Consider the following 26,795-nt stretch of genomic DNA (forward strand, 5'->3'; position numbering starts at 1 on the left):
TGTTAAAATGCCCAACTTTACAGCAGAAAGCATGTTTACAGTCTGGTGCAAAAAGTGGTTTTTTATCTTACATTTATATTTTATTTCAATTACTGAAAACAGTTTTTAATAGTTTGTTGACTATAACCACAGTCACATACTTTTAATGAGAGAAAATCACTCGTTTACTATATAGTTCTGATGCATTACTCAAGCAAGAGTGTTTAGGATGTTTATTACAGTGAAATCTGTCACTGATATTCTCCGTCTTGACAAACACACACACATTCAGACTAATTGCCTCACTCTTGAAGCACGTGTCTGATTTTCTTAGCTGAAGTCCTCAGACAGTTAGTGTTGACCTTTGTGTGTGAATGACTAGTTGCTCATTAACATTTACCAGTGCTCCCACTCTCACGGAGAACTGTATCTTAATTAGACCAATGACCTTTGCTTATTGAGCGGTTTGGGAAAAACTAGGTCTTTATCCATCCTGTGCTCCCGTCTCCATCTGACAGTACACATCTCAGATACGTTTCCCAGCAGCTCCGAAGAGCTCAAGAACAGGTGCATCCGAATCCACAGCAGCTTTAATAAAGTCACACTTAAACATGTCTCAATGTCACTGCATTAGATAGCAGAATATCCAATCAATTAATGATATTACTGTAAAGAAAGATGTACAAACACTCAGAGAAATCACCAAAATACCAACTGATTCATTTAGAATCCAAAATTGTTCATGTTTATGCTTACAAATATACAAATGTAGTTTTTCATTGAAGAATTTTACATTTCCATGTTTACAAAATTTTAATTTTGAACGTTTATCTTTACAAAATTAGTTTTGAAAGATAGAATTTATTTAGAATTCATTGCTCATAACTGATATTATAACCAACATTATAAGTATATGCTCACCAAAAAAGTTGTGGACATCAGCTCATAATTTTTTAATTATTTTGAATCAATTATTTGTTTATCTGTGCAAAGATTAATTAGTTTACATAGAAGAATTTTACATTTTCTTGTTTACAAAATGACATTTTTACAATATAGAATTTACCTGTAAATCTGTTTGAATACCTTTAAATGTATATATCATTTGAAGGTATAAAGCCGTGCAATTTACAAAAGATTAGTTTGAAAATTAGTTTTACAATATAGAATTTGTTGAGAATTTATTGCTGATAACTGAAATTATGTCTGTGCACACACAGTTTATCTTTACAAAGATTAACAATTTGTACATTGAACATTTGTACTTTTTCATGTTTACAAAACAAATTTTACAGTATGGATTTTACATGTAAGTCTGTTTAGATTAAATGTTATTTACAGTAAAAAAAATATATATATTTGACTGATTGATTGATTGATCGATTGATTTATTGAGTGGTTGATTGATTGATTGATTGATTGATTGATTGATTGATTGATTGATTGATTATTTGAATGACTAATTGACTGATTGATTGATTGATTGATTGATTGATTGACTGGTTGGTTGATTGATTGATTGATTGATTGATTGATTGATTGACTGGTTGATTGGTTGACTGATTGACTGGTTGATTGGTTGACTGATTGACTGGTTGACTGATTGACTGGTTGATTGATTTATTGATTGATTGACTAATTGATTGATTGATTGATTGATTGATTGATTGACTAATTGACTAATTGACTAATTGACTAGTTGACTAGTTGATTGATTGATTGATTGATTGATTGATTGATTGATTGATTGACTGGTTGATTGATTGATTGATTGATTGATTGATTGATTGATTGACTGACTGACTGACTGACTGACTGACTGACTGCTGTCTGTCTCTCTCAGGGCACACTGCAGAAGTTTGTAGATGACCTGTTTGAGACCATCTTCAGCACAGCCCACCGGGGCAGCGCTCTTCCTCTGGCCATCAAATACATGTTCGACTTCTTAGACGAGCAGGCCGACAGACACGTGATCTCCGACCCCGACGTCAGGCACACGTGGAAGAGCAACTGGTGAGTGTGTGTTCTGGACATCGAGAGCTCACTGAAAGCTTCTGTACGCCCTCTCGGTTTCTGACGTGGTTTCTCTGTGTCTGCAGTTTGCCGCTGAGGTTCTGGGTGAACGTGATCAAGAACCCTCAGTTTGTGTTCGACATCCACAAGAACAGCATCACAGACGCGTGTCTGTCTGTCGTGGCTCAGACCTTCATGGACTCCTGCTCCACATCCGAACACAAGCTGGGCAAAGACTCGCCCTCCAACAAGCTCCTCTACGCCAAAGACATCCCCAACTACAAGAACTGGGTGGAGAGGTACGACACGGCTGCACATAACCCTAACCCTAACCCTCATCTACACGTGCTGGACCATATCTCACATATTCACAATGTTTTTGCTTGCAATATAAAAATGAAGCTACATAGTGGAAATTGCAAGGATTTTTCTCTTTTTATCTGATCAAGCATTTTTTTTGTATTACTACACTTTTAATAGCATCTTTGACTTGTACTTCAGTAGCAAAACTAGCATTAGTTGAGTTTGATTTATTTAGTCACTTTGATTTATTTACATGATTCAGTTCAAATTGTCTGTTTGTGTGAATCAGTTCATTTGGAATCAACAATTTATGGCATAATAGAATTATTTTCTAGCAAAAACACATGATGTAAATAGTACTGTTTATGTATTGTTATTTTGGTACAATATTATGCCCCCTTTTTTATATAGTGAAAAAACATTGTTAATTTTTTTTTTTTTCTATTTTAATTCTTACATTTAAATAGTTTGTGTGTTGAATATCTATAATAATATAGAGATATAACTGTTTAACAGTTTGGGGTCAGTTGTGCTCACCATTTCAAAAATACAGTCCAAAAAAAAAAAACGGTAAAACTGTGAAATATTATTCCAATATAAATCAGCTGTTTTCTATGTGAATATATAGTAAAGTGTAATTTATTCCTGTGATCAAAGCTATATTTTCAGCATCATTACTCCAGTCTTCAGTGTCACATGATCCTTCAGAAATCATTCTAATATGATGATTTGATGCTCAAGAAACATTTATGATTATTATCAGTGTTGAAAACAGTTTTGCTGCTTCATTTCTGTGTGGAAACCGTGATACGTTTTATTTTTCAGGATTCTTTAATGAATAGAAAGAAACGTTAATTTGAAATGGAAATCTATTGTAGTATTAGAAATGTCACTTTTGATCAATTTAAAGCATCATTGCTGAATGAAAGAATGATACCGTCCTGACCCCAAACTTTTGAACAGTAGTGTGTATATTGTCCATCATGCTATATAGACTAGTGTTCACAACGCTAAACAACCTCCCTAGTCCACCATTTATTAAACATAATGCAAAACAGTTCATTCAATAACAGTCGTTTTAGTGCTAGAAATGCTGATGTTATAATTGAACGTACAAGTGTAGAATATGTAACTTTGATCATTGAAGCTTTGATCTAAAGTGTGTGAATTACAGCAGATGTCTGTGTGAACATGTTTTGCTGTGTTTGATCTGCTGACGTGTGTGTGTGTGCGCAGGTATTACTCTGATATCTCGCGGATGCCTGCGATCAGTGATCAGGATATGAGTGCGTATCTGGCTGAACAGTCTCGTCTGCACTTAAGTCAGTTCAACAGCATGAGCGCGCTGCACGAAATCTTCTCCTACATCACCAAATACAAGGACGAGGTGAGTAACCAAACCCCTCGCGCCTCAGCACGCCCCGTCTGCGCTCTCCATGTCACGTGTTCACTGGTGTTTGTGTCTGTGCAGATCCTGTCTGCGCTGGAGAGAGATGAACAGTCCCGTCGGCAGAGACTGAGGGCTAAACTGGAGCAGGTGATCGACACCATGGCCCTCTCCAGCTGATCGGGGGACTCAAGGTCAGCTGGTGTGTGTCACACGAGGACAAAACCACAACGCTGAATGTAACGTTAGGTGGTGTCGTTTTCCGCGTTGTTTTTGGATGATTTGTTGTCGAGTGCGGTGGACGTTTTCACACAACGCGGACAAAGACGCTCTTTTCCTGTTTTGAAGAGACAATGAGGCCGTTCGGATCCTCTAATGAAGTCATGTGACTGTGTCACGAGCCAATGATCGCGGCGGATCAAAGGACACTGATTGCGTGTTTACTATGTTTTATTATTTTGTACAAATGTTACGGACTGCGTCTCTCCGCTCTCTTTGCCACTTGTGTTTCTGCTGAATTTGCACAGTTAACAGAATCAACGAGCAACTGCCTCCATCTCTCATGAACACTGTCCCGTCTTCAGTCGGGCGAACGCAGCGGTGCGACGAAGGTGAATTTGACTTTACACAATGACAAAAAGAAGGAAAAAAATGACAAAAATATGAATAAAAATCTTGTCTTGTGCCATGTTTTATTTGAATGTTGTTTAAAGGTTTGTGAAGTAGGAATGTGCTCTGATTGTTTTACAATGAAAAAAAAATGATGACAGAGGAGATAATTCTTCCAAAAATGTTTTATTTTGACTGAACTGCAAAGCTTTAATTACTATTTCATCAGATGCTTCAGGACGGACTCTTGATTTTAGACGCCAAACCCACTCGCTCTTCATACACGCGTGCGTCTGATCATTACACTCGTTTATCTCCTGGTGTTTCAGCCGGTTCATCTTCTGAGAAAATCACTACGTTTACTGAGCCTGAGCTGAAATAAACGAGTGAAAAGAAGGCCGAGTGAATTGTTTCAGATCCATGAGTCGGTGTTTCTGTGGCGTATCGATACGGAGGGATGAGACGCTCGTTCATCAGACCTTCAGCCTTCATGATCGGAAAAGAGAAACGGCCTTTTGTCTTTTAACGAGACGGACCTGAGCAATCCTGATTGATTTAGCCTGATCAATCGCTCTGGATTAAGAGGACATTAAGAGCGGCGTTTGTTTGGAATCATTTGTTTCCTCTCGGACCTGAGATCCATCATTCACGAGCCAATGTTTCAGTGTGCATCGCTTCATAACGCATTGAAGTGGCTCGAGCAGGGACACGGAGAGATCATCAGTATCAGTGGAGAAAGATTTCTCGATTTTCTTGAATCAATCTTCCATGCTCTCGATGAGTCTCTTCTGAAGAATTTTTGACCAGTTTCTCATATCATCTTCAACTTGAAGACCCCGTGAGATCAACATCATATTATGCTGATGTACTCCTAAAGAAATGACCAAATTAAAGAGGTTTAGCATTTAAAATTTGCAGTTTCTCTTCCTGAACATATTGGTGAATTTGTGATTTTTTTTTTTCAATAACATGCCACTAAAATGGCTAAATAAAAGCTTTAAAAGTAATGAGCCGAATGTTTTGAGTAATGTGTCAGCACAGGACAGCTGCTCTCTTCGGGACGTTTCATGGGGTCTTTAAGGCTGATTTCAGTCTAAAAGTCTGTTCACACCAAGAACGATAACTATTTTGGCATACGCACCAATGGATAATAACTTGGTTTATTCCAAGCATGCACTTCTGATATGTTCTGTGAATAAAATCTTTAAATAGGAAGGCATTTTGATTGGCTGTCAATGTTCTTATCATTCATGAGCTGGAAAAATAAATTGCTCTGAAAGTGATTCCAATTATTTATTTCCTCTGAGCCGTTACACTTCGCTAAAATTATATGATTAAAGTCATCATTCTTGGAGTGAACAAACCTCAAAACCGGTTCATTTTCATGGTTGTGACTAAATGAACCTGCTCTGTTCTGATAGTGATGTCATCAGGTGACATCATCAGTGACATCATAGAGTTTTATCTAGAGACAGAAAGCAGAAAATAGTCTTTATCTTAACACTGAAGTTTAAACTTTGACTTCCCCCTTGCTCAGCTGGTTTGTCTGGACTGACATTAATCTGTTCACCGTGATCTTCACTCAATAAGCTTGTTCTGTCAGTGTGAAGGTGCACGTCTGCACTTTACACATCTGATCCTGTATCACACAAACTCACGCTCGGTCTCCACTGACTGAAGTTGTTTCTGGTCAGTGTGAATGCCGTGAATCCTCTAATCAGTCGCGTTTGACTTCACATGCTTTAAAATGAGCTCAGAACATCTCAGGATCTTCCTCTGCTCTTGAGTTTGTCATGTCTTGACCAGAGAACTGCTGGACTCACTGCTGATGATCTGGACGTTTGGCTTGCGGTTCTTCCCAGGGACTTTCAATGTTTACACCTGAATGTCAAATCACATGTAAAAAAAAATACAAAAAAATCACATTGTGTTTTAATTTATTTATATTTTGATCCTGTCATTGTGTTTCTTAGATTGAAATGTGTCTAAACTGGTGCTTCTCAAGTGTTCTCTGCTCTTCTTTTATCTGCTCTTTAACTCAAGATCTCCATGAAGGTCCACCATGATAACATGCAATAATATTGCAGCACACATACAGAGACTCGAACCTCATCCCTCCTTTTGCTTCATTTCTTTCCAGTAATTTCTGAAAAATAATGAAGTATCTTTCCTTCAGACCTGAACAAAATGCAGAGATGAAGCAAGATGGTTTGTGTTGTTGGTGAAACTGAAATAATAGCAGACCTTTGAATAATTCTGATTCAGGACTCAGACTGTCACTGGTGTCTATTCATGTGTAAATATTAGTTTTTTATTTTGCAGATTTACTACTTGTGAATAAACTGGCATCAAGGAGAGATTAAACATGTTTTTGCTAAAAAAAGAAACTCTGGTGTCTTTCTGATGGCAAATATTTAATCTTTTTAGATCAGAGATTTTTAATCACTTCTGTTGAACCTGCATGATGTAAACGGAAAGAACACCGCAATGAAGGGGATGAACTGTAAAACGAGTGTAAACTATATATAATATTAGGTTTTATATATAAAAACCTAATAAATATATATATATCATATAGATATATTTATCAAAACCTAATAAAAGTAATTATGTCTGAAAAATTGCATAACCCAGTTAGTATTTTATGTAGAACTACACAGACATCTAGAGGTTATACCATGGTATTACACATGATTTTCTTTATCTTTTCCCACCACTGACACAGGATGACACTTATCTGCCCCATTTTACATTTCTTTGCTCTATTTTATCTTAAATAGGCCTACTACTGCATTAATTGAAAAATAGTAAAACAATACTATTGTACCCAACCCCCCAAAAATTGGCAAAGCACCATAACTCTGTTATTTTAGAATCACTGATATAAATTTCCATTGGTTTTTGCGTGATGCATGGCATGTTAAACTTCAGCCGGTAACTGCGTAAAATGCTACTTGGCTAATGCTAATACCCATTGCTACTTGGAATAAAGCGCACAAGACTACTTTTATTCTATTTTTCTCTGTCATTTTTTAGTTATACAACCTCAGTTTTCATTATGAAAAATGTTCTGGACTTTCTTCCCTCCCCAGTATTTCAGGGCTGCCGACTCTCACGCGATTGACACGTGTCACACGCTCTCACAACACACATCTATTTTCTCACGCACAAAAATCACGAAGCAAAGAGATATAAAAATATATATGATATAAAAAAAAAATCTCAGCTCTCAGATTCTGTCAATTCTATTACGAAATTCAAACAATAAATACAGTTTTGGCGCTAGTAAATGTGACATGACAGATCCCTAGCGGCACGTGACCCGATCATCTCTAGCTAATAGTAAATAAACACCATAGACAGATAAACACGAATGAACAATGTTGAAAGATACAGCACTTACTTACCGAAATGTATATTCCACTTAATATCGATCAGTCAGTGTTTTTCAACCGTGGAAAGAGGTCAATAAAACAGCTGGAGAACAATCATGTCACATAACATTTACCTCAGGAAAGCCATATGACCATAATATATAGCATGTTAGTTGGCTAGAAAAAAGAGCTATAAGTATTTTGCTAAATATGTGTACTATTTTACATATTTATTATATTTGTACTTATATTATTAAATAAAGTTGTTGTTATAATAAAAAACGCATTATATTTAATTTGAGTTATTTTTAACCTTAAATAATACTACCAGCTGATAGGGCTCTCTGTATGTTTACAGCATTAGGTGAGAAAAATGAATGCCCATCTTGTGTAGCCTACCTAATATTTATCCAAATGAGTCAGTATTGAATCAGATCACAAGAATTGAATTGAATTGAAATCGTGAAATTTGTGTCAAGCTATAATAAAAAAAAACTTAGCTTGCCAGAAATTGTAGCATGTAAACATTGTATCATGGTACACTGTACCCACCCCCATAATGCTCTCTCCAAGCTAAACTCTAAAGTTGGCAGCCCTGTGTTATTATTCCACACACACACACACACAAATTAAAAAAATAACAGACTTTTGTAATGATGTGATCATGGTAAGTGGCAATGTATTTATTTTTAGATTAGCTGTTCTGAAAGGCTGCTAAGTTCTTTGAACTGTGATAAAGTTTTGAAATGCACACACAGAAAGCTTCCTAATTAGCAGACGTCAGTGGAACTGTTATTTTTTCAGTGTTTCTACATGTATTAAAATTCAACGAGCTTTTAGATGAAATTATTTCTGTCCCTGTGTGGGTGTAAGTGTGAAAAGCACATTATAACTAAGTTCTGTTAATTGCAGAAGTATATGTTTTGTGCCCGTGTCTCCAGCGGGACACAGGACACCTCCAGGAGATCTCACAGGTGAGTGTGTGTGTGTGTGTGTGTGTGTGTGTGTGTGTGTGTGTGTGTGTGTGTGTGTGTGTGATGGAAACACACCCAGGGTGCTTTAGTGATGGGCCAGGCGTCTCTGTGGGGTTCAGTAGCACCTGTTCTCGCTCACCTTCAGCCTGAACACAGTGATTCAACTCTGGAACACTTCCCGTAATGTTCTCATTTACTCACGCTTAAGTTCTGTCATGTATTCACTTAGGGGTGAAACATTTCTTTTTTGAAGGACAGTAATATGTGACAGTATAAGTTAGTGAGCATCCCACTGACACACACACTGCTGAGAGCGGCGTTTAGATGAATGTTATATGCGCTGCACACTTTCCTCTCACTGACAACATAAACACAACAAATACGCCAGCGGTGAGAAAACAGCAGTGAAGAAAGCATCTGATCATAGAGATGTGGATGTGTTTGCACCAGCTCCGCGATTCAGCTCTTCAGTCGCGTTTAGTGATATACTACTTTATACAATAGATTGCTTTAAATTAGCAGTTTAACAGTATTAAACATAAAAAGAAAATGTTTCAGTGGCTCTTTCGATTAGAATTACAGCTTTAGTTTCTACTATACAGCAGCGCTCCAGTGTGTTCATGTTTTACTCGCATCTGATCTCGACTGACTGACCAGAGGAAATGAACCGGAGAAGATTTCCATGTCACAGAAAGCAGAGCGTGAGAGCCACAGTTACGATCACATCATCACCAGTGGACCAGTGGACTCCCGGAAAGTCCGCTTCGGAGTTTGGCATCGGTTAACATGCTTTACATTAATAACATTAAAACATAAAAAAATAACTTTATTTATTGACTTAAAATTTGAATGACAATACGTGATTGGATTTTGAAGTACATAACGACCGTGTTCTGACTCCAGAACTGAGTCTGTGAGGTTCAGGTGGTGAACAGCTCTGATCTGGACTCACAGAGGTGTAGATGTGGGAATCGGCCTGATTTACATGCTCCACACACACTTTACATGCTCCACACACACTTTACATGCTCCACACACACTGGGCACCACAGGCGGGGTGTCCTTTGATTCTTCCGGTGTGTTAATCACAACCTCGCGTCTCTGGCTTATGAAGCAGACAGACTGTTCAGAGTGCGTTACTAGCATGCTACTTAGTGAATACTACACAGTACATGCTTGTTTACTTTTTTTTTGTAGAAAAATATTAACTGCTAAATGAAATGCATCACAATTCAGTGCTTTGCAACACATATTGCAAGCATATTAGTGGTGTCAAGTTATCAACTCAGAAATATTAATGGCGGTTTCGCATCTTTAATTCAATTTTGCATATAAATGACTATTTGGTTTAACTTGTTATTCTGAAGATGTTAATACTCAAGTTAATGTCAACTGAAAGTTGTGCATTGGATACTGCATTTCATTCATTAAATTTTTTTACTGTGCATGTAACATGTTGTTGATGAGACCCCTTTTAAAAATGGTAACCAACAAATAGAGAATTTAAAGGAACTGTATGTAAGATTGTGGCCAAAACTGGTACTGCAATCACTTTCAAATGACTGTAGAGCGGTGTATCCCCTCCCCCTCCCCCCTGACTCCAGGTTGCCAGATAGGTTTCAGGATCCAGCAGGAACGTCGGCTGCTACAAGGAGCTTCCAATGGCAAGTGACGAGTCCTACACAGTACGTTTTATTTCGAACTTTGTCACGACGTATTTCGGATTCATAACGAGGTCTTTTAGGTTTCATAACGTTAGACATTTTTTATCCGACACGTTTGTAGCTGCAGCTGTGGTAACTAGAGCAGAGCTGGCAACCCGGATGCCGAAACACTACTGACTTCGTGATTGGTAGATAGCTGGAGGGTGGAGCTTCAGGCCAAAACACAACATGACAACATCAACATCAGTCGAGGGCTGCAACTTCACTTTTAAATGACAATATCCTGGCCGGACTACTGTTGTCAGTGATATAAGTATTTGAAATGAACATGATTTCTTAATGTCTAGTGACATATGAGGGCCATTTTATGATTCATTGAAATAAATTTCTTACATACGGTTCCTTTAATACTAAAATACTAACCCACCCTTTTGGTTGTCACCATTGTTATTATAAAAGCATATTGAATTGATTCTATTTTTCACAATATTAAACCTTATGCAAACAGGGATGTGGCTTCTTTCCTCAAAGCTCTTGCTTCTATTAGATGTAAATCTAATCTCAATGTTTGGTTGTTTTCTCTTGAATTATAATTACTTAAAACTGAAATATAAAAATGAAAAAGAAATGTGCATAAAAGAACTAAACTGCAACTACTAAAAGCATTCCTGAAACTAAACTGAAATGTGAAGTGCATTTTAAAAGGGTGTTAAAATAACACGTTTATAAATATAAAACAATCATCATAACCCTCATTTGACTGTGGTTACCATGGTAATTTGGTGAGGAGTCCAACACCAGCGCTTCCAAACAGCGGAAACAAAACGCTGGTGTGAGTTTTGCTTCTCTTGGAGTCACCCAGAGAAAATCTGCTGGCCAAACTGTGTCGTATCATGAATAATTCTGCTCTTCCTCTCCGCAGCACTTTGTCTTGGAGCTGCTTTAGCCACCGGCATCTCCAGCACAGTGTTTTAAGACGTGCTGCCGCGAGTCTTCTGCCTGCTGGAATGTCTTCTCTTTCTTCTACCACTGAGTTTGCCTGTGTGTGACGGCTGGCTGATACCAGAGCCAAGAGGAATGACATTGCACAAGGACACATCATCTTATTCATGGGCCCTGTAGCATTATCATGCATATTACACACTCTCTCAGTCTAACTGCACTGTGTGTGTGTGTGTGTGTGTGTGTGTGTGTGTGTGTGTGTGTGTGTGTGTGTGTGTGTGTGTGTGCATGTGTTCTACACAAATTCATGCTGAGTTCGGTGCCTGTATTTCTCCTGGTATCAGTAAATGCATCCGTCTATTTATCTAAATATTATTTGCTTCAATATGTCAATGTTAAAATGGTTAAAAGTGGCCTAATTTTGTCTTCAATTACATTTAATTAAATTTAATGTTCATCCATGACACATTTACTATTTACACAGATAGATTTTCATTCAAAACTGAAAGGGGAATTTTTAATTGAATTTGGATGAATATGAGACTGATGTAAGAATGCTCCGAGGGGAAGAAGAATATGTTTTCTGCTCATATAAAGGCAGCATGCGTTGCATTTTTCCACATTTTCCGCTCTCGTTTTCTCTCTGCCGTTTCCTGTGCCTCGCTTCGACAGCTATCTCACGATGTCGTTTCCTTTTCCTCCAATCAGGTCAAGCCCTAGAGGAGCAGCAGTCGAGTCTCTCATCCGCACTGAAGGATGGATTAACAAGAGCCAGAGTCGTCAGCACAAGTAAAACACACACACACACACACACACACACACACACACACACACACACACACACACACACACACACACACACACACACACACCTGTGAAAGTGGATGATATTGGGCAATTCTGATGGTTTTATTTAAATGCTGTACATTAGAGAACCATCATGGGTTCAATTAAAATAATTTTTCAATGTGAAAATAAAATGATGATAATTTTCTTGAAACAGATTTCCACAAAATTCAAACACTTGTCATTTACTTCCCCTGCCTTTTTAGTATTTCTACTATTTGATCTAACTTAATAGTGCAATGATTTTTTTAACTCGCTTTACTATGTTTGAATCTATTCTGCAGAATTTACACCGAACCAGCACAAAAAAAGGAGAAAAATTATTTAATAAATGAATATCCACCGCTATGCCTCTCATGCCAGTTTCTCACTCCGGTATTTCCTAAACCTATTTTATTAAATTGTGCAGTTTTAGTTCTCTTCTAGGAACATTTAGTTCTTAGGAACGTCAGCCCTGAATCCAAATTTTCTTTTCATATCAAACTTTAAAAGCCTTTTAAATTGCTCTTTTATTGTTACTTGCCATGAAAATAGCCAGGCATGTGTTAAAACGCCATCCAACCACATATGTGTCAGGAAGGGACATTTTGTCGTGTTGTCAAGGCCACTAAATATTGGTGCGGTTCTTCCATCATGTCAGACCAAGGTGTTTTTGACTGACTGGCATTGGTTTGCTCTTAATGCTAATGCCTGATTTGATGACCAGCACAAGTCTACACCAGTGTCTGAAACGTGTCCATTAGCACAAGCTTGTTGTTGATGTTCTCTCGTGGTTTCTCAGCCTCCAGCGTCTGGAGGTGTTCTGGTGTGTGGTGACGCTCTTCTTTCACCAACCCAAACCCACTCCGACTCCAGGCGTTCAGCTGATCTCTGCAGACCGTGGAGAAGAGTGTTCATCCCTGTGAAGTTTTGTGTATTCCCGGGAAGTTGTTGCCAAGTATCATCATCACCACCAACTTAGTGATATTCATTGATGGTCTTGCATCATTGTTTGATGGCATTAGTTATTACTCAAAAGCACTCATTTGATCATCCAGGTGCCTTGTAAATGTGACTCTTTCTAGGCGGTCTGGTGAACCCTGACACCTGGAAGTTGCGTAAGGAAACTTATTATATTTGAACTACCATTTTTGTGTGCAATGTCAGATGTCCGTGAACAGACTGTGGGCGGTCCGTGGGCCGAAGGGTCTCAGGTGTTGGATGGCATGATCAAACACAATATTCTCATGATCTCAGGCAAACCACCCACCAAATCAAATCAAATACTTTAAAATACAGTGAGTGGAATCAAACATATCGGAGGTGTATTTTTGTATTGCAGAAAGTTTTCCCCTCTACATCCAAGCATAGCATATGATGAGAATCTGTGCCCACTGAATCAGTTTTCTTCTCAACACATCTGCGTTCTGCAGGGTAGAATAGTATGGTTTGAATCAAAATGTATTCTGGGTTAATTTGGCAAAATATCTACTATTCTTCATCGATCTGACATTAGCAGTTTCAGAGGTATTTGCCATTATTTAGTGAATGAGTTCAATTTAAAATGTCATCATTCACTCTACGTTTTATTTCACACAAAAGAAATTAGATTGCAGAATGTTTGACATCAATAAAGAGACATGCAAGAACCAGTGACATTTGATGAACCGATGATATCGAGAACCTGTTATATTAAATGGCATTGGTTCTTGCGTATCTCCTCATTGATATTGAACCTGGTGGGATGTGCCTTGATATCATCTGAAATGAGGGAGGGAAAGATTCGGCAAATAATTTCATTGTGTATTTCCATATTTCTGACACAAGGCTATCGTGTGGCTTCAGAAGACAACAAAAATTACACAAGTTTTTTTTCCCCTTTGTGATAGAACTTAAAAAATAGTGCTTTTTTTTTAAGCCAGAAGAAATTCAGTTTGGAAAAACTTTATTTCTGGCTGAATTATTCCTTTACGTAACATCATCTGCCCTGTAAACTGGTATAAGGCTGGATTGCTAAAACCCAGTGCCGGAGAACAGGCAGATTTTCAACACCAATATCAAATGCCCGTTCCTATTGGATGAGTAACGCTCATACGCTCTGCCAGAGCCTGGCGAGTGATTCCCTGGATGAAGATGGCTTGGAGAAAGCCAGAGGAGAGCATCATGTCTGATTGTGTTCTCCTGCTCACCTGTGTTCACCTAAACCCTGTGTTGGCTAATGTCCTATCGTTGTGCTGAACCTGCTTCACCATGTCAAGCATTAAATCTTAAACTCCTCAACTCGAGATCTGATCCAAAACCTGTCTGTCTGTGTATGAGGCATTTTAATATGATACCTTTTGGAACAGACTTAATGCCAGAAATGCAAGCATGTTGATGGATATGACGGGCAGAAATTCAATTTGGTTTTCAATTTTCCACGTCATCATTTTGCAATTAATAAAAATTTGATCCATTTGTTCAAAATCTGATGCATGTATAAAATTAGTTACATTGGCATAATATATTGAGTCATATCTATGTGTGTACAGAGTTGTTGTTTGTAGATCAGTGACTTGCATGCACACTTTGGAGGTAGTTGTCTAGGTGGGGTTTGGAAAGGAGCCATCGTTGAGCTGTTCCAAATGACCTGCAGATAAGCTCACAACACACTTGGCAACGTTACAGATGAGAAACAAGCTCTGTGTGTTTAATTAATTATGAGAGGGCAGTCGAGTCGGGAATCACACTTCTGACCGAGACAGAAGACCTGGGGCCTCATGTATCAATCTTGCGTACGCACAAAAACGTTGCGTACGCCAGCTTTCACGCTCACGGTCGTATGTACTAACAGTGAAATTAACGCGAGAATGTGCGTTCCTCCACGCCAATTTCATATCTGGCGTACGTACATTTCTCATTGTTTTTGTCCGTTGGCGACTCTTACAGGCAATGAAGTGAAGTTGCAAACATTACACAACCAATTGTTCTACAAGTCTATCGCACCACCACCTGTGGGAAGCATTGCTATTAATTTGCAATTTATAAAATAATTGACATATATTGTCGAGCCTTATGGGAATATTCTATCAATTTTGCAATTAAGTAAGAACATATAAAAGCATATGCAAATTGATACAACCCTTAGTCTATGGCAATGACAGCTTTGGTGTAATGTCCACCTTTATATCAGACCTTTATATCAAAAGAAAAAAAATTATTTTTAAGGTCATTTAGGGTAGACTGTGTAGGCTACAGTTGAGACGTGTACAGTTGAGACACCTTAAATAACGCGTTCGCAGCAAGCACAAGTTGTGATTTTTGCTGTGCACGTGCGTATTAGTGTCCTCTTTGATCGTGGGAAATTTGAACAACGGACGCATCTCCGATCCGAAGATATCGGGGAAAGTTTTTTTTTTCTAAGATATGATGTTCACTTCACCATGCACTCTCTACAATGAATAGCTTATTATCCTTATGTGACTGTTAAACGTAACTGGTATCACCACAAACGTTATTCTGTATTTCATGGTATTGTGTCATGCAAGGTAATTGCAAAATCTAGAGAAATGTGCGAGGTGTCCAGCGGGGATAGTTGAGACATATCTACTGTACCCCCGATAGAGCTCTATTAGGAAACACATTGTTTAGTTGTTCAGTGTTATTATGATAACAGGTTAAACGCCGTAATTAGCCAGCATAGGATGCAAATGAAAATAAAATGTGATATTTGTGATATTTAAACTGTGTATTATTAATAAATATTGTTACATATCTTGTTCCTGCTTTATACATTTTAACCAGTGCTAATTTAAATAAAGTGAATGAATATAAATGGATGAATAAACAAAAATGTTGCCCAATTGTTATTTTCTTTATTTGTCTTTATTTTTTATTTATTTACAATGAATGGTTAGTTACCTTTACATCATTAAAAATGGGGTGTCTCAACTGTACCATGCACTGTCTCAACTATATATGTATAAATATAAATATAAATACTATATATGTATAAACTATAAATATATGTCAACTGTACCACATGATATGGGTACAGTTGAGACAAAGTTGAGACAAAAAGCACCATATTTTTATGAGCTAATTGTGGAAAATATAAACTACTTGTGGGTATTATTGATTGATATGCTATATGCTAATGAAATGTCATGTGGCGTGTCATGTGGAAATTCACTTCTTTTCAGTGTCTATTTTTGTGTGAAAAATCAAAACGCAAAAAGTGTCTCAACTGTACTCAGTCTACTCTACAGTGCGACTTTCAGATCCCACCGCATTGACGGCATCAGCCAAACTCTCCCACTCATATTTTTTCCTTTTGTTATTAATTCCGGAGGACAAAGTTCCAAATACATTTTTTTTTTTCGTTTCTACCTCCGATAGTAGCACCTATTCACTCTCTGAAAAGTTTCGTTTCTTGCCGCCATTTTCTTACTGTTTTCTTTTGCCAAAGTGGACTCATTACCATATTTAAATTAATTGAATTAAGGGAGGAGACTGGGTGGGGCGTTGTGCTCGTGCATGTGCGCTCAATTTTACGTTAATTGGGATGTACAAAGAGAATATGCGTGGGATCCTTCGTACGCAGAGATTCATACATCTGGGTTTTTTTGTGCGTACGCACATTTACAGCTTTGTCCGTACGCAATGTTTTAGTATGAATTCAACGCAAGTCTTTGTACATGAGGCCCCTGATGATAGGCTCAGATCCGCTTTAGTCCTGTGTCTATTTCAACATGAGAATCTGTTCTTTCTCTTTTTCAGTTTCCTTTCGATGTCTCTCGGTGCATTTGTTGACTGCATAAATACTAAGAGTAGTATGTTAGTGTGCCATTACGAACACAACCATTGACAACTTTTCCTTGTCTCTTCCTTGAACCAAAGTGATCATACTTGTGATTGTTAAAGTCCCCCTGTGGTGAAAATCCAGCTTTTAATGTTGTTTATGTGTCTATGTGGTGTTTTTAATACGCTTTAAGACAAAGCATGTGTAAATTCATAAGTCGACACCATTGCTGAGTATTTCCTCCTTAAAACTGCAGTGAACCAAAGACAGTCTCAAACACACGCTTTGAAATCGCTGGTGTTTCTGACGTCACAAACTACCTTGTAACCAATCAGATCAACGTGTGATCGTCAACCAGTGGATCTCTGAGCTGAGTGAGTGAGTGAGTGGAGGTGGGGCTCATTTGCATATTCATAGAACCGTGCATACTAAATGAGGCAAGGGTGTCGAGTTAGATTTAAGGTATTTTAAGGCATGACAAAAAAAAAAAAAAATCAAGGAAAAACATTTAAATGTGTCATTTTGGTTATCAAAGATTTTTAAGGGATACAATTATTGACTACAGTGGAACTTATTTGATCAGACTGCCAAAAGTTGTTGTAATTTTACACAAAAGCAAATAAAAAATGCAATCTAACTATTTTTTTTTTAATTATTAATTACTGCAAATAATTATCGGACATCACTCAGTTAATTGTAAAGTTTAACACACTGACTTTTCTTTATAAAGATAGTAGGCGTTATCCAGTATATAGTGTCCGGTAGTGAGTATGTACTGTATAATCCGCACACATCTCCTGTTTTCCTCAGGCCATGTGTCTTATTAATGATGGGGGCGGAAAGAAGCCACACTTTTCATTAACCTTCAGGATTCATAATTCACAAGCTCATGTTCTTCCTGCCTTCGTTTAATGTTCTTCCCTGCCAAGCGTCACAGATACTGATGATTTCCTGAAACTGTTTCTACATAGAGTAGCCAATCAGTGTTGACATGATGTAATTCTCCTGCAGCTCGAGTGTGATTAGTCACATGACATTTATCACTCAAAATTTTGTGGTCACATAATGTGCAATATGAGAATATAATGACAGTATATGCTGTTTTTGGTGAACCATTCCTTTTTATATTCAAAGCTAGAATATAACACAGTGAAGGAAAAAGGTAATTAATCAAATCAGTAATAGCAATACAATAATACTCAAATGACAATATTGATCTGAAAGTCTTCATAAGGTTCTTAGAGTGTGTGCATATAATTTTTTCTGTGTTTCCATTGTAACAGACTTCTGATTGGTGGATAGAACTCAAGGATTGTGGGTAATGTAGTTTGCTTCTATCTGTGTTAACGGGTTTATACTTAATCCCTAAAAACAGTTTCTTCAACGAGAAGATGAAAAGCATGTCTTCCAGAATTGTTGTTTCTCTCTGACACGGTACACTAGAAGTAATGCTCTGTAAAGAGACTCAAATATACTGTGGTAATAGATCAGAACTCAGTACTGAAAACTTTATTCAGTGCTCAGATCCTTCATCGTGGATCTTCATCTTTTGTTGTATATAACGTGAATCAGAGTCCTGCAACGGGTCGGGTACCCGCGGATATCCGCGGGTACCCGCATAAAAGTGGCTAAAACGGGTGGATTGTGACATTCCTAAAATTCACGGGTGGGGACGCGGGCGGATAATGAACTCCTTGCGGGCGGGTAGCGGATGAAAAAATTTACAATATTTTGTATGTCTAAATTACCAGCATTACACATACGCAAATATGTGTTTTAGTCAGGCCATCCTTAAAAATATTCTTGTTTGCCGTAACCCGACCGACCCTGTCAGTTTAGGACCGACACAATAAAAAAAAATGTCTCCCCTTTTAGTCCGACCAAGTTGCGACATTAAATTTCTCTGTACTGTAGGCTAATAGGCCTGTGTGTTGTAGCCCAGTCATTAAAAAACGATTTAGTTTCATATTCATGTTTAAATAAAATAATATACTTTTTTTTTTTATTTCATGTTGATTATATGAAAAGTGAAAAGCATGAATAAGATAAGATGATCCCGAATATCGTGAGACAAATGGAGTGGGCAGACATGATTTTGATCACTTCATTAAGTTTGTTAAGCCTTTCTTTAAAGTGAATTTCGTTTTGAATTAATTGTATCTTCATTTTTATCAATGTTTCATCTACCAAATTCATGGATTTAATAAATAAGTAAATATAGCAGGCAGGCAATATTATCAGGACACGGCCGGAGGCGCCCGCGCGTGAACTGATCGTCTCTTAAATGAACCGAAACCAGGGACGTGTGGTCAGGGTAGGCAGGGTAGGCAGTGCCTCACCAAAGGAAATGTTGACATTACATTTATTAATTGTAATAAATATAAAAAGAGATTTATTAATTCACCACATTATTAATTGCATTTTTTTTATTCCAAATATACATTTTTGTAACAAAAATGTTCAGGAATACACATTTAATATACTCATTTTGCCATTGTTTGCTCCTAAAACCATTGTTTCATGCAAAAAATTCAAGGCCATGGCCATTGAGGCAGAGGTTAGCAGTGCCTCTTTGGTCCATAGAACGTAGTTTACGTAGATTTGCGCATGCGCAGTCAGTTCTCATGCTGTCTTGAATGATCAACATTGAGGCAGAGACCGAGCTTGTTCATGTCACGTGATCCACTCGGTCTCACTCAATCCGCGCTTCCCGATACTTAGCATCTAGCGGCGCCTAGCGTTGGCTGTCAACAGGCCCGGGGTGGGTAATCGGGAGAATAGGGAGAATTCCCGGTGGGCCGCTTCACTTTGAATTTTTTTCATTTTTTTTTCACATTTGTCACGTTAGTTACATTAGGCTACACACGTTCCGCATTCTGACACCGCAGCGCGCAGCCTCTGCATGGGTTGTACCATGTGAGGGAGTTCTCCCCTCCCCTCCTATAGAGTTGGTTGGGTCCATAGCCCGTCTTTTCCAAAACGTTTTCTCAGGTAGGTTACGGCACCGCCGGCGCCTACCGATAGCTGGGCCGGCCCTACCGTAACGGTACGAGTCAGGGAGGATGGATGGGAGGAAGAGGCCAGGAGGTATGGAAGCTTGTTTCTGCCACAGAATAAAACATTTTAAAAAATAATTGCGACTTTTTATCTCACAATTCTGTCATTATTTCTCACAATTGCAAGATATAAAGTCAGAATTGCGTGAAATAAAGTCAGAATTGCGAGATATAAAGTCAGAATTGCGAGATATAAAGTCAGAATTGCGTGAAATAAAGTCGCAATTGCGTGAAATAAAGTCGCAATTGCATGTTATAAAGTCAGAATTGCAAGCCTACCCATGACAAGATTTCACCGCACGTTACTGACCGAAACTCATCGTATAAGCTACTTGCCTCACAGACCTGAGAAATAGAAAGCATGAAATGTGTACTTTTAAACAAAACAATTCAAAACGAATGAAAACAGACTGTTCTCTGCTTATAATCCGTATGAAATGTGCATTTCTTTCTGGCGCATTCACTACTGTGAAGATCGCGAGTCAGCATCGTCATCTTTGACACAGAACACACTTGCTTATTAATAAACAATTGAAATGTCTCATTGATATATTTGACAGGCCTATTAATAATCATTACTTTTCCCAGTTCTTTGTGACAGTTTTAGGTGCGTTATTGGCAGCGCACCCTTATGTTACATGAACGCGTCACCTGTGTGGTTTATCGCGGGCACGGGTCGGGTAACGGGCCAAATATTAACGGGTCTGGGCGGGTGCGGATTTAATTTTGATATGATCACGGGTGACGGGTCGGATCTGGTGCTGGACTTAGCGGGTACGGGCGGGGGCGGGTCTCCAAAAATGGACCCGTGCAGGACTCTGACGTGAATCTCATTGCCGACTCATTCTGAAGCTTTTCAAAGCAGCATCACATAAAGGATTCAGTTGATACTGTAGTTTCTGAAGGTCACGGTAAAGCAGTGTCGAGTTTGAGAGAGAGATGGACAGCATGTTTTCTGCGCAGAAAGCTTTAAATTGTCACCTTCTACTAAAAAACTACAGTATGGGATTTAAATCTTTAAATCATTAATAGTCACACACAGGGGCGGATTAACGCATAGGCTAACCTAGGCTGGGCTTCGGTTCAGCAGTTTTTGCTAATATTTTCTGATTAGTCTATTTCTACAGTACTAGTAATTACTAGTTACTGGACTGAGGTTTTAAAATAACAGGTAATTAACGAGCGCACAGCATGTGTGACTGATTAATGTTACATCACCCATCCCTACATCAGTTTCAGTTGTTAACTCACACCATTTATTTTTAAAGTCCCCCTGTAGTCAATCATTTTATCCCTTAAAACTCATCTTTGATCACCAAAATTACATATTTAAAAGTTTTTTCCTTGAAAACAAATTATTCATGCCTTAAAATATCTTGAATGTAACTCTACACCCTTGCCTCATTTAGTATATGTGAATATAAATATATTCCTATGAATATGATCCTATGAATATGCAAAGTAATAGGAAAGTGAAAGGAATATCCACTCACTCACTCAGCTCAGAGATCCACTCATTGACAATCAAACGTTGATCTGATTGGTTACCAGTTTGTGACGTCAGAAACACCAGCGATTTCAAACCGTGTTTTTGAGACTGTCTTTGGTTCACTGCAGTTTTAAGGACAAAATACTCTGCAATGCTGTCGACTTATGAATTTACATTTACATTTAGTCATTTAGCAGACGCTTTTGTCCAAAGCGACTTACAAGTCATCGTGAAGAGGCAAAAAACAACGCAAGAAGTGCTCAAAATACGAAGTTCAGGCATTATTCAGAGTAGCATAAGCCCGATAAGCGAGAATTTACAGGAATATATATATATATATATATATTTTTTTTTTTTTTTAATTTTATGAGGTTAAGTGCTCACGGAAGAGAAGAGTTTTCAGCTCTTTTTTGAATGTTGTCATGGATTCTGCATTCCGGATGCCGGTGGGGAGATCATTCCACCAGCATGGAACTGTGAATGAGAATGTTCTGGAAAGTGATTTTTTGGCTCTCTGTGATGGGACCACGAGACGTCGCTCGTTGACCGACCGAAGGCTTCTGGTAGGGATGTAGACTTGTAGGAGTGAGTGAAAGTAGGAGGGAGTGTAAACCAATTTACACATGGTTTGTCTTAAAGCATATTAAAAACACCATATAGACGTATAAACAATATTACATTTACATTTAGTCATTTAGCAGATGCCTTTGTCCAAAGCGACTTACAAATTAGGACTAAATTAAGCGAGTCATCGTGAAGAGGCAAAAACAACGCAAGAAGTGCTAAAAATAGAAAGGTCAGGCATTGCTCAGAGTAGCATACGCCAGACAAGGGAGGATTAAAGGAAAAGGAAAAAAGAGATGCTCACGAAAGAGATGAGTTTTCAGTTGTCTTTTGAATGTTGTCAGGGATTCTGCATCCCGGATGAGGGTGGAGAGATCATTCCACCAGCATGGAACCGTGAATGAGAATGTTCTGGAAAGTGATTTTGTGGCTCTCTGTGAGACGTCGCTCACTGACCGATCGTAGGCTTCTGGTAGGGATGTAGACTCATAGGAGCGAGTGAAAGTAGGAGGGAGCTGAGCCTGTGGTAGATCTGTAAGCAAACGTCAATTGCTTGAACTTGATGCGAGCAGCGAGTGGTAGCCAGCGCAGAGAGATGAACAGAGGAGTGACGGGGGCCCTTTTGGGCTTGTTGAAGACGAGACGAGCTGCAGCGTTCTGAATCATTTGTAGAGGTTTAGTTGCACATGATGGAAATCCAGCCAGAAGAGCATTGCAGTAGTCAAGCCTATGACCAGGGCCTGGACGAGAAGTTGTGTTGCATGCTCAGTTAGGAAAGGCCTGATCTTCCTGATGTTGTGTAGTGCAAACCTGCATGATCGAGCTGTCTTTGTAAGGTCAGCTGGTCATCCAATATTACTCCAAGATTTCTGACCGACCTTGATGGGGTGATTGATGCTGAATCTAGCTGGATAGTGAAGTCGTGTTGTAGAGATGGATTGGCAGGGAGGATGAGAAGCTCAGTCTTTGCCAGGTTGAGCTGCAGGTGATGTTCCTTCATCCATGTCGAGATGTCCGCCAGACAGCTTGAGATTCGTGCAGCTACTGTGGGATCATCTGGTTGAAATGAGAGGAAGAGCTGTGTGTCATCAGCATAGCAGTGGTAGGAGAAACCATGTGCCCTGTATGATGTGTCCCAGTGATGTGGTGTAGATGGAGAAGAGGAGGGGTCCCAGCACTGAACCCTGAGGAACCCCTGTGGTCAGTTGATGTGCTCTGGATACCTCGCCTCTCCATGCGACCCTGAAGGACCTACCTGTGAGAAAGGACTCAAACCAGTGGAGAGGAGTACCTGTGATGCCCAGAGATGAGAGGGTGGACAGAAGGATCTGATGATTCACAGTGTCAAAGGCAGCAGACAGATCCAGGAGAATGAGAACTGAGAATTTGGAAGCAACTTTTGCGATCCGTAGGGCTTCTGTGACCGACAGTAATGCAGTCTCGGTTGAATGCCCTTTCTTGAAGCCGGATTGGTTGACATCCAGCTGGTTGTTCAGAGATAGGAAAGATGTTACTTGGTTGAAAACAGCTCGTTCAAGTGTTTTTGCAATGAATGGTAGGAGAGAGACAGGTCTGCAATTCTCTACGAGTGATGTGTTTAATGTTGGTCTTTTAAGCAGTGGAGTTACCCGAGCCTGCTGGAATGCTGTGGGGAAAATGCCAGTATGGAGGGATGAGTTGATGATGTGTGTGAGTGCTGGTAGAAGTGTGGGAGAGATGGCTTGTAGAAGGTGTTAGGGGATGGGGTCTAGAGGGCAGGTGGTAAGATGACTGGAGAGGAGAAGTTTAGATACTACTTCCTCGGTTAGTGGAGAGAAGGAGGAGAGAGGGATATTGGCTGTGGGCGAGGTTGGTCTGGGTTCCTGTGTGTGTGGAGCTGAGAACTGACTGCTGATAGTTGTTGTTTTGTTGGTGAAGAAGTTAGCAAAATCATCAGCAGTTAACGAGGAGATGGGTGGTGGTGGAGGTGGACAGAGGAGAGAGTTGAATGTCTTGAAGAGTGATCGTGTGTTAGAGGCGCTGTTGATCTTGTTGTGGAATTATGAAAATTTCGCTGCATGAACATCCACAGAAAAGGAAGAGAGGAGAGATTGATACATACTCAGGTCAGATGTGTCTTTAGATTTGCGCCATTTCCTCTCCGCCGCCCTGAGTTCGGTCCGGGGTTCACGAAGAACCTCAGATAACCAGGGGTTAGAGGGAGTAGCACGTGCTGGCCTGGAGGAGAGAGGGCAGATGTTGTCTAGAGAAGAAGTTAAGATGGAGTATAAGGTATCCGTTGCTGTATTCACATCCAGAGATGAGAATTGTGAGGGTGAGGGAAGAGAAGATGACACGGCAGAGGAAAGATGGGAGGGAGAAAGTGAGCGCAGGTTTTGTCTGAAAGTAACTGACTACAATATGGACTCATATACAGTATATTACAAACTTGATTTTTATACCACAGGGTGACTTTAATGCCTTAGATGCTCCATTAGCAGTGGTTGCTCATACTGGAAAGGTCAATGCCATAAAGGTTGCCAATTCATTCATTTGTTAATTATTCCTGAGAAGTTGAAATTTTTTTTTTCTTATATTTTATAATGTTTGCCATTTTTGCAGCACTGTTACCAAACATTTCATCATGTATGAACAGTTTGAAACACTGATGTGTGATTTCATTATTTTCTGGCAATAAACATAACTGAATGTGTATCATTAGTTTATAATCAGCCTAATTTCAGCAATCACTCAGAGGTCAGCTAGTTTTAGAACAAACATTACATTTTCAATGTATTGCATTTCAATAAAGTCAAAATTGTAATAATTTTGTATGATTTGAATTGCTGTATACGTTGAATATACCATTTCACACTTCATAGAAAGTGTTACCAAAGTGTTTTTTTTTTTTTAATCAAAGATAAAACAGTCATTCATGTAAAGTGCCATCTTGTGTTTCCATCTACTTCATAAACCGTATTGCGTATTTCCTCGCTCTCTCTCTCTCTCTGCAGAACGAGACTGGACTGTCAGACTGCTGAATCCTCCTGATCTGAAGAAGCGAGAGAGAAACGCGGAGGACAATGCAGGAGAAACTGCATGGAACGTCTCGGTCTCCATGGTAACATGATTCTGCTGTATATTCTGTGTTTTAAACTAACGCAGCACGAAAGCCATGAAAGACTGTTTACTCTGGATAATCAGCATGAAGCCCTAGTAAATAAAAGAAACATCCACATAAAATCACTGCATGCATTTTCTCATTATAGAATCCTCATTATAGTCTCTCTTCCACCATCTCCTGTATCTCTCTGCTCTTTGAGAACATCTTTCTGTCAGAAGTCCATGTGGACATTGATATTAATGTTGTTGTTGTGTGAGTTGAAATGAAATCTTTTGGTCGCAGGTGTGGATTTGGCCGGTTTTTCTCCTGTCTCGATCCTCCTCCACACTGTAAATAATTAATCCTGGGTCTTGTAATTTTCATTAAAAAAAATTAAGGTGATAATTAAAAATATTGTGTATAGGCCTATTTCATTAAAACAATTGTGGTTCAGTGTTGTATAGAAAATATCGAGAACATTTCACTTATAAAATCAAGAGATACATTTTCCAATTTTTTTTTAAGGGAACATACACAATTTTGAAGCTTGAATTGAGGAACTGATTAAGCTGATAAAATTAAGGAAAAAAGGCTACCTATTTATTTTAAGAGAATTAGCTAAATTCTGCGGTTTTATTTAGAGATACCATTGTTAGTTCCCAGCATGCTTTGCACGTGGCTGGAAATGGAGAGGAAATATTGAAATTAAGTGTTATTTTATGTGTTTTTGAGTAAAAAAAGGTTAATGTTCAGTTATGTTTGACATTTGAAAGAGTTTCTATTTTGTTGAAGTTTTTATCGTTACCATTGTGCAGAAGAGCAGGGCTTATGGTTAGGTTGTGAATAACGGCATGTATTGATGCTTTGAAACATGTTGCTTTGTTCATTGAGCAAAAGCTTTGCTATAATGCCAGTTTGATTCTGTGCTGTGCTAGCAGAATACAGTCATTTAATTGTGCAATATAAGTCAAATATAAACATATTATTTCAATTCACTCTAATTCACACACTTTTGAGCATCAAATTCAAATAATAAAGCATATTTCACAAAAAAATATTCATTGTGTCATAGACTAAATAATTTAGGGGATTCTACATGATTTATTTAATTAGATTCCATGAAAGAAATCAAGCCTTAACTACTCAAAAGTATTATGTGTAATAAACACATACATAAATAAGTAAACAGCAGTAAAAAAAAAAAATGTCAGCATCTTTACTGTTGACCTGAAGGACAGATGTTGTTCGGATACAGGCATCTCTGTACTGTCACTCTTCATTATCGGTGCGCACCACAATCCACCGAATGATCAAAATCCCTCTTTTTACACTATTGTAAATAGAGTTAAAAAAATTGACACGAGTCACGACGCATTGCATTATGCACCTGATCTGCCGGCTAAAGATGTATTTATTACATCAAGAAAACACCAGTACACATCAATATTTTTTCATGGGGCCCCGAATCCTCTGTGTTCCTCTGGATCTCCCTCTCCGTGTTTTTCTGTTTCTCTCTCCGTGTTCCTCTGTTCCTCTGTTCCTCTCTCCGTGTTCCTCTGTTTCTCTCTCCGTGTTCCTCTGTTCTCTATTTCTCTCTCCGTGTTCCTCTGGTTCTCTCTCCGTGTTCCTCTGGTTCTCTCTCCGTGTTCCTCTGTTTCTCTCTCCGTGTTCCTCTGTTCCTCTGTTTCTCTCTCCGTGTTCCTCTGTTTCTCTCTCCGTGTTCCTCTGTTTCTCTCTCCGTGTTCCTCTGTTTC

At 38.7% G+C, this 26,795-nt stretch overlaps 1 protein-coding gene and 1 long non-coding RNA gene across 2 annotated transcripts in view; one reads left to right on the top strand and one right to left on the bottom strand.

Annotated features, from left to right (window-relative positions):
- plxna1b (plexin A1b) overlaps positions 1 to 6,678 on the top strand; it is a 170,842-nt gene extending 164,164 nt beyond the window's left edge. Inside the window, exons 28-31 of the mRNA XM_082136279.1 lie at positions 1,823 to 1,992; positions 2,079 to 2,291; positions 3,532 to 3,682; positions 3,767 to 6,678. Coding sequence (XP_081992405.1) covers positions 1,823 to 1,992; positions 2,079 to 2,291; positions 3,532 to 3,682; positions 3,767 to 3,862 — 630 coding nt within the window. The 3' untranslated portion in view covers positions 3,863 to 6,678. The remainder of the gene's footprint in view (positions 1 to 1,822; positions 1,993 to 2,078; positions 2,292 to 3,531; positions 3,683 to 3,766) is intronic.
- LOC309474003 overlaps positions 1 to 26,795 on the bottom strand; it is a 247,693-nt gene that overhangs the window by 13,472 nt on the left and 207,426 nt on the right. The gene's annotated exons all lie outside the window — the stretch shown is intronic.

Source organism: Leuciscus leuciscus (assembly GCF_965113295.1).
Source record: "Leuciscus leuciscus genome assembly, chromosome: 14".
Lineage (NCBI taxonomy): Eukaryota > Metazoa > Chordata > Actinopteri > Cypriniformes > Leuciscidae > Leuciscus > Leuciscus leuciscus.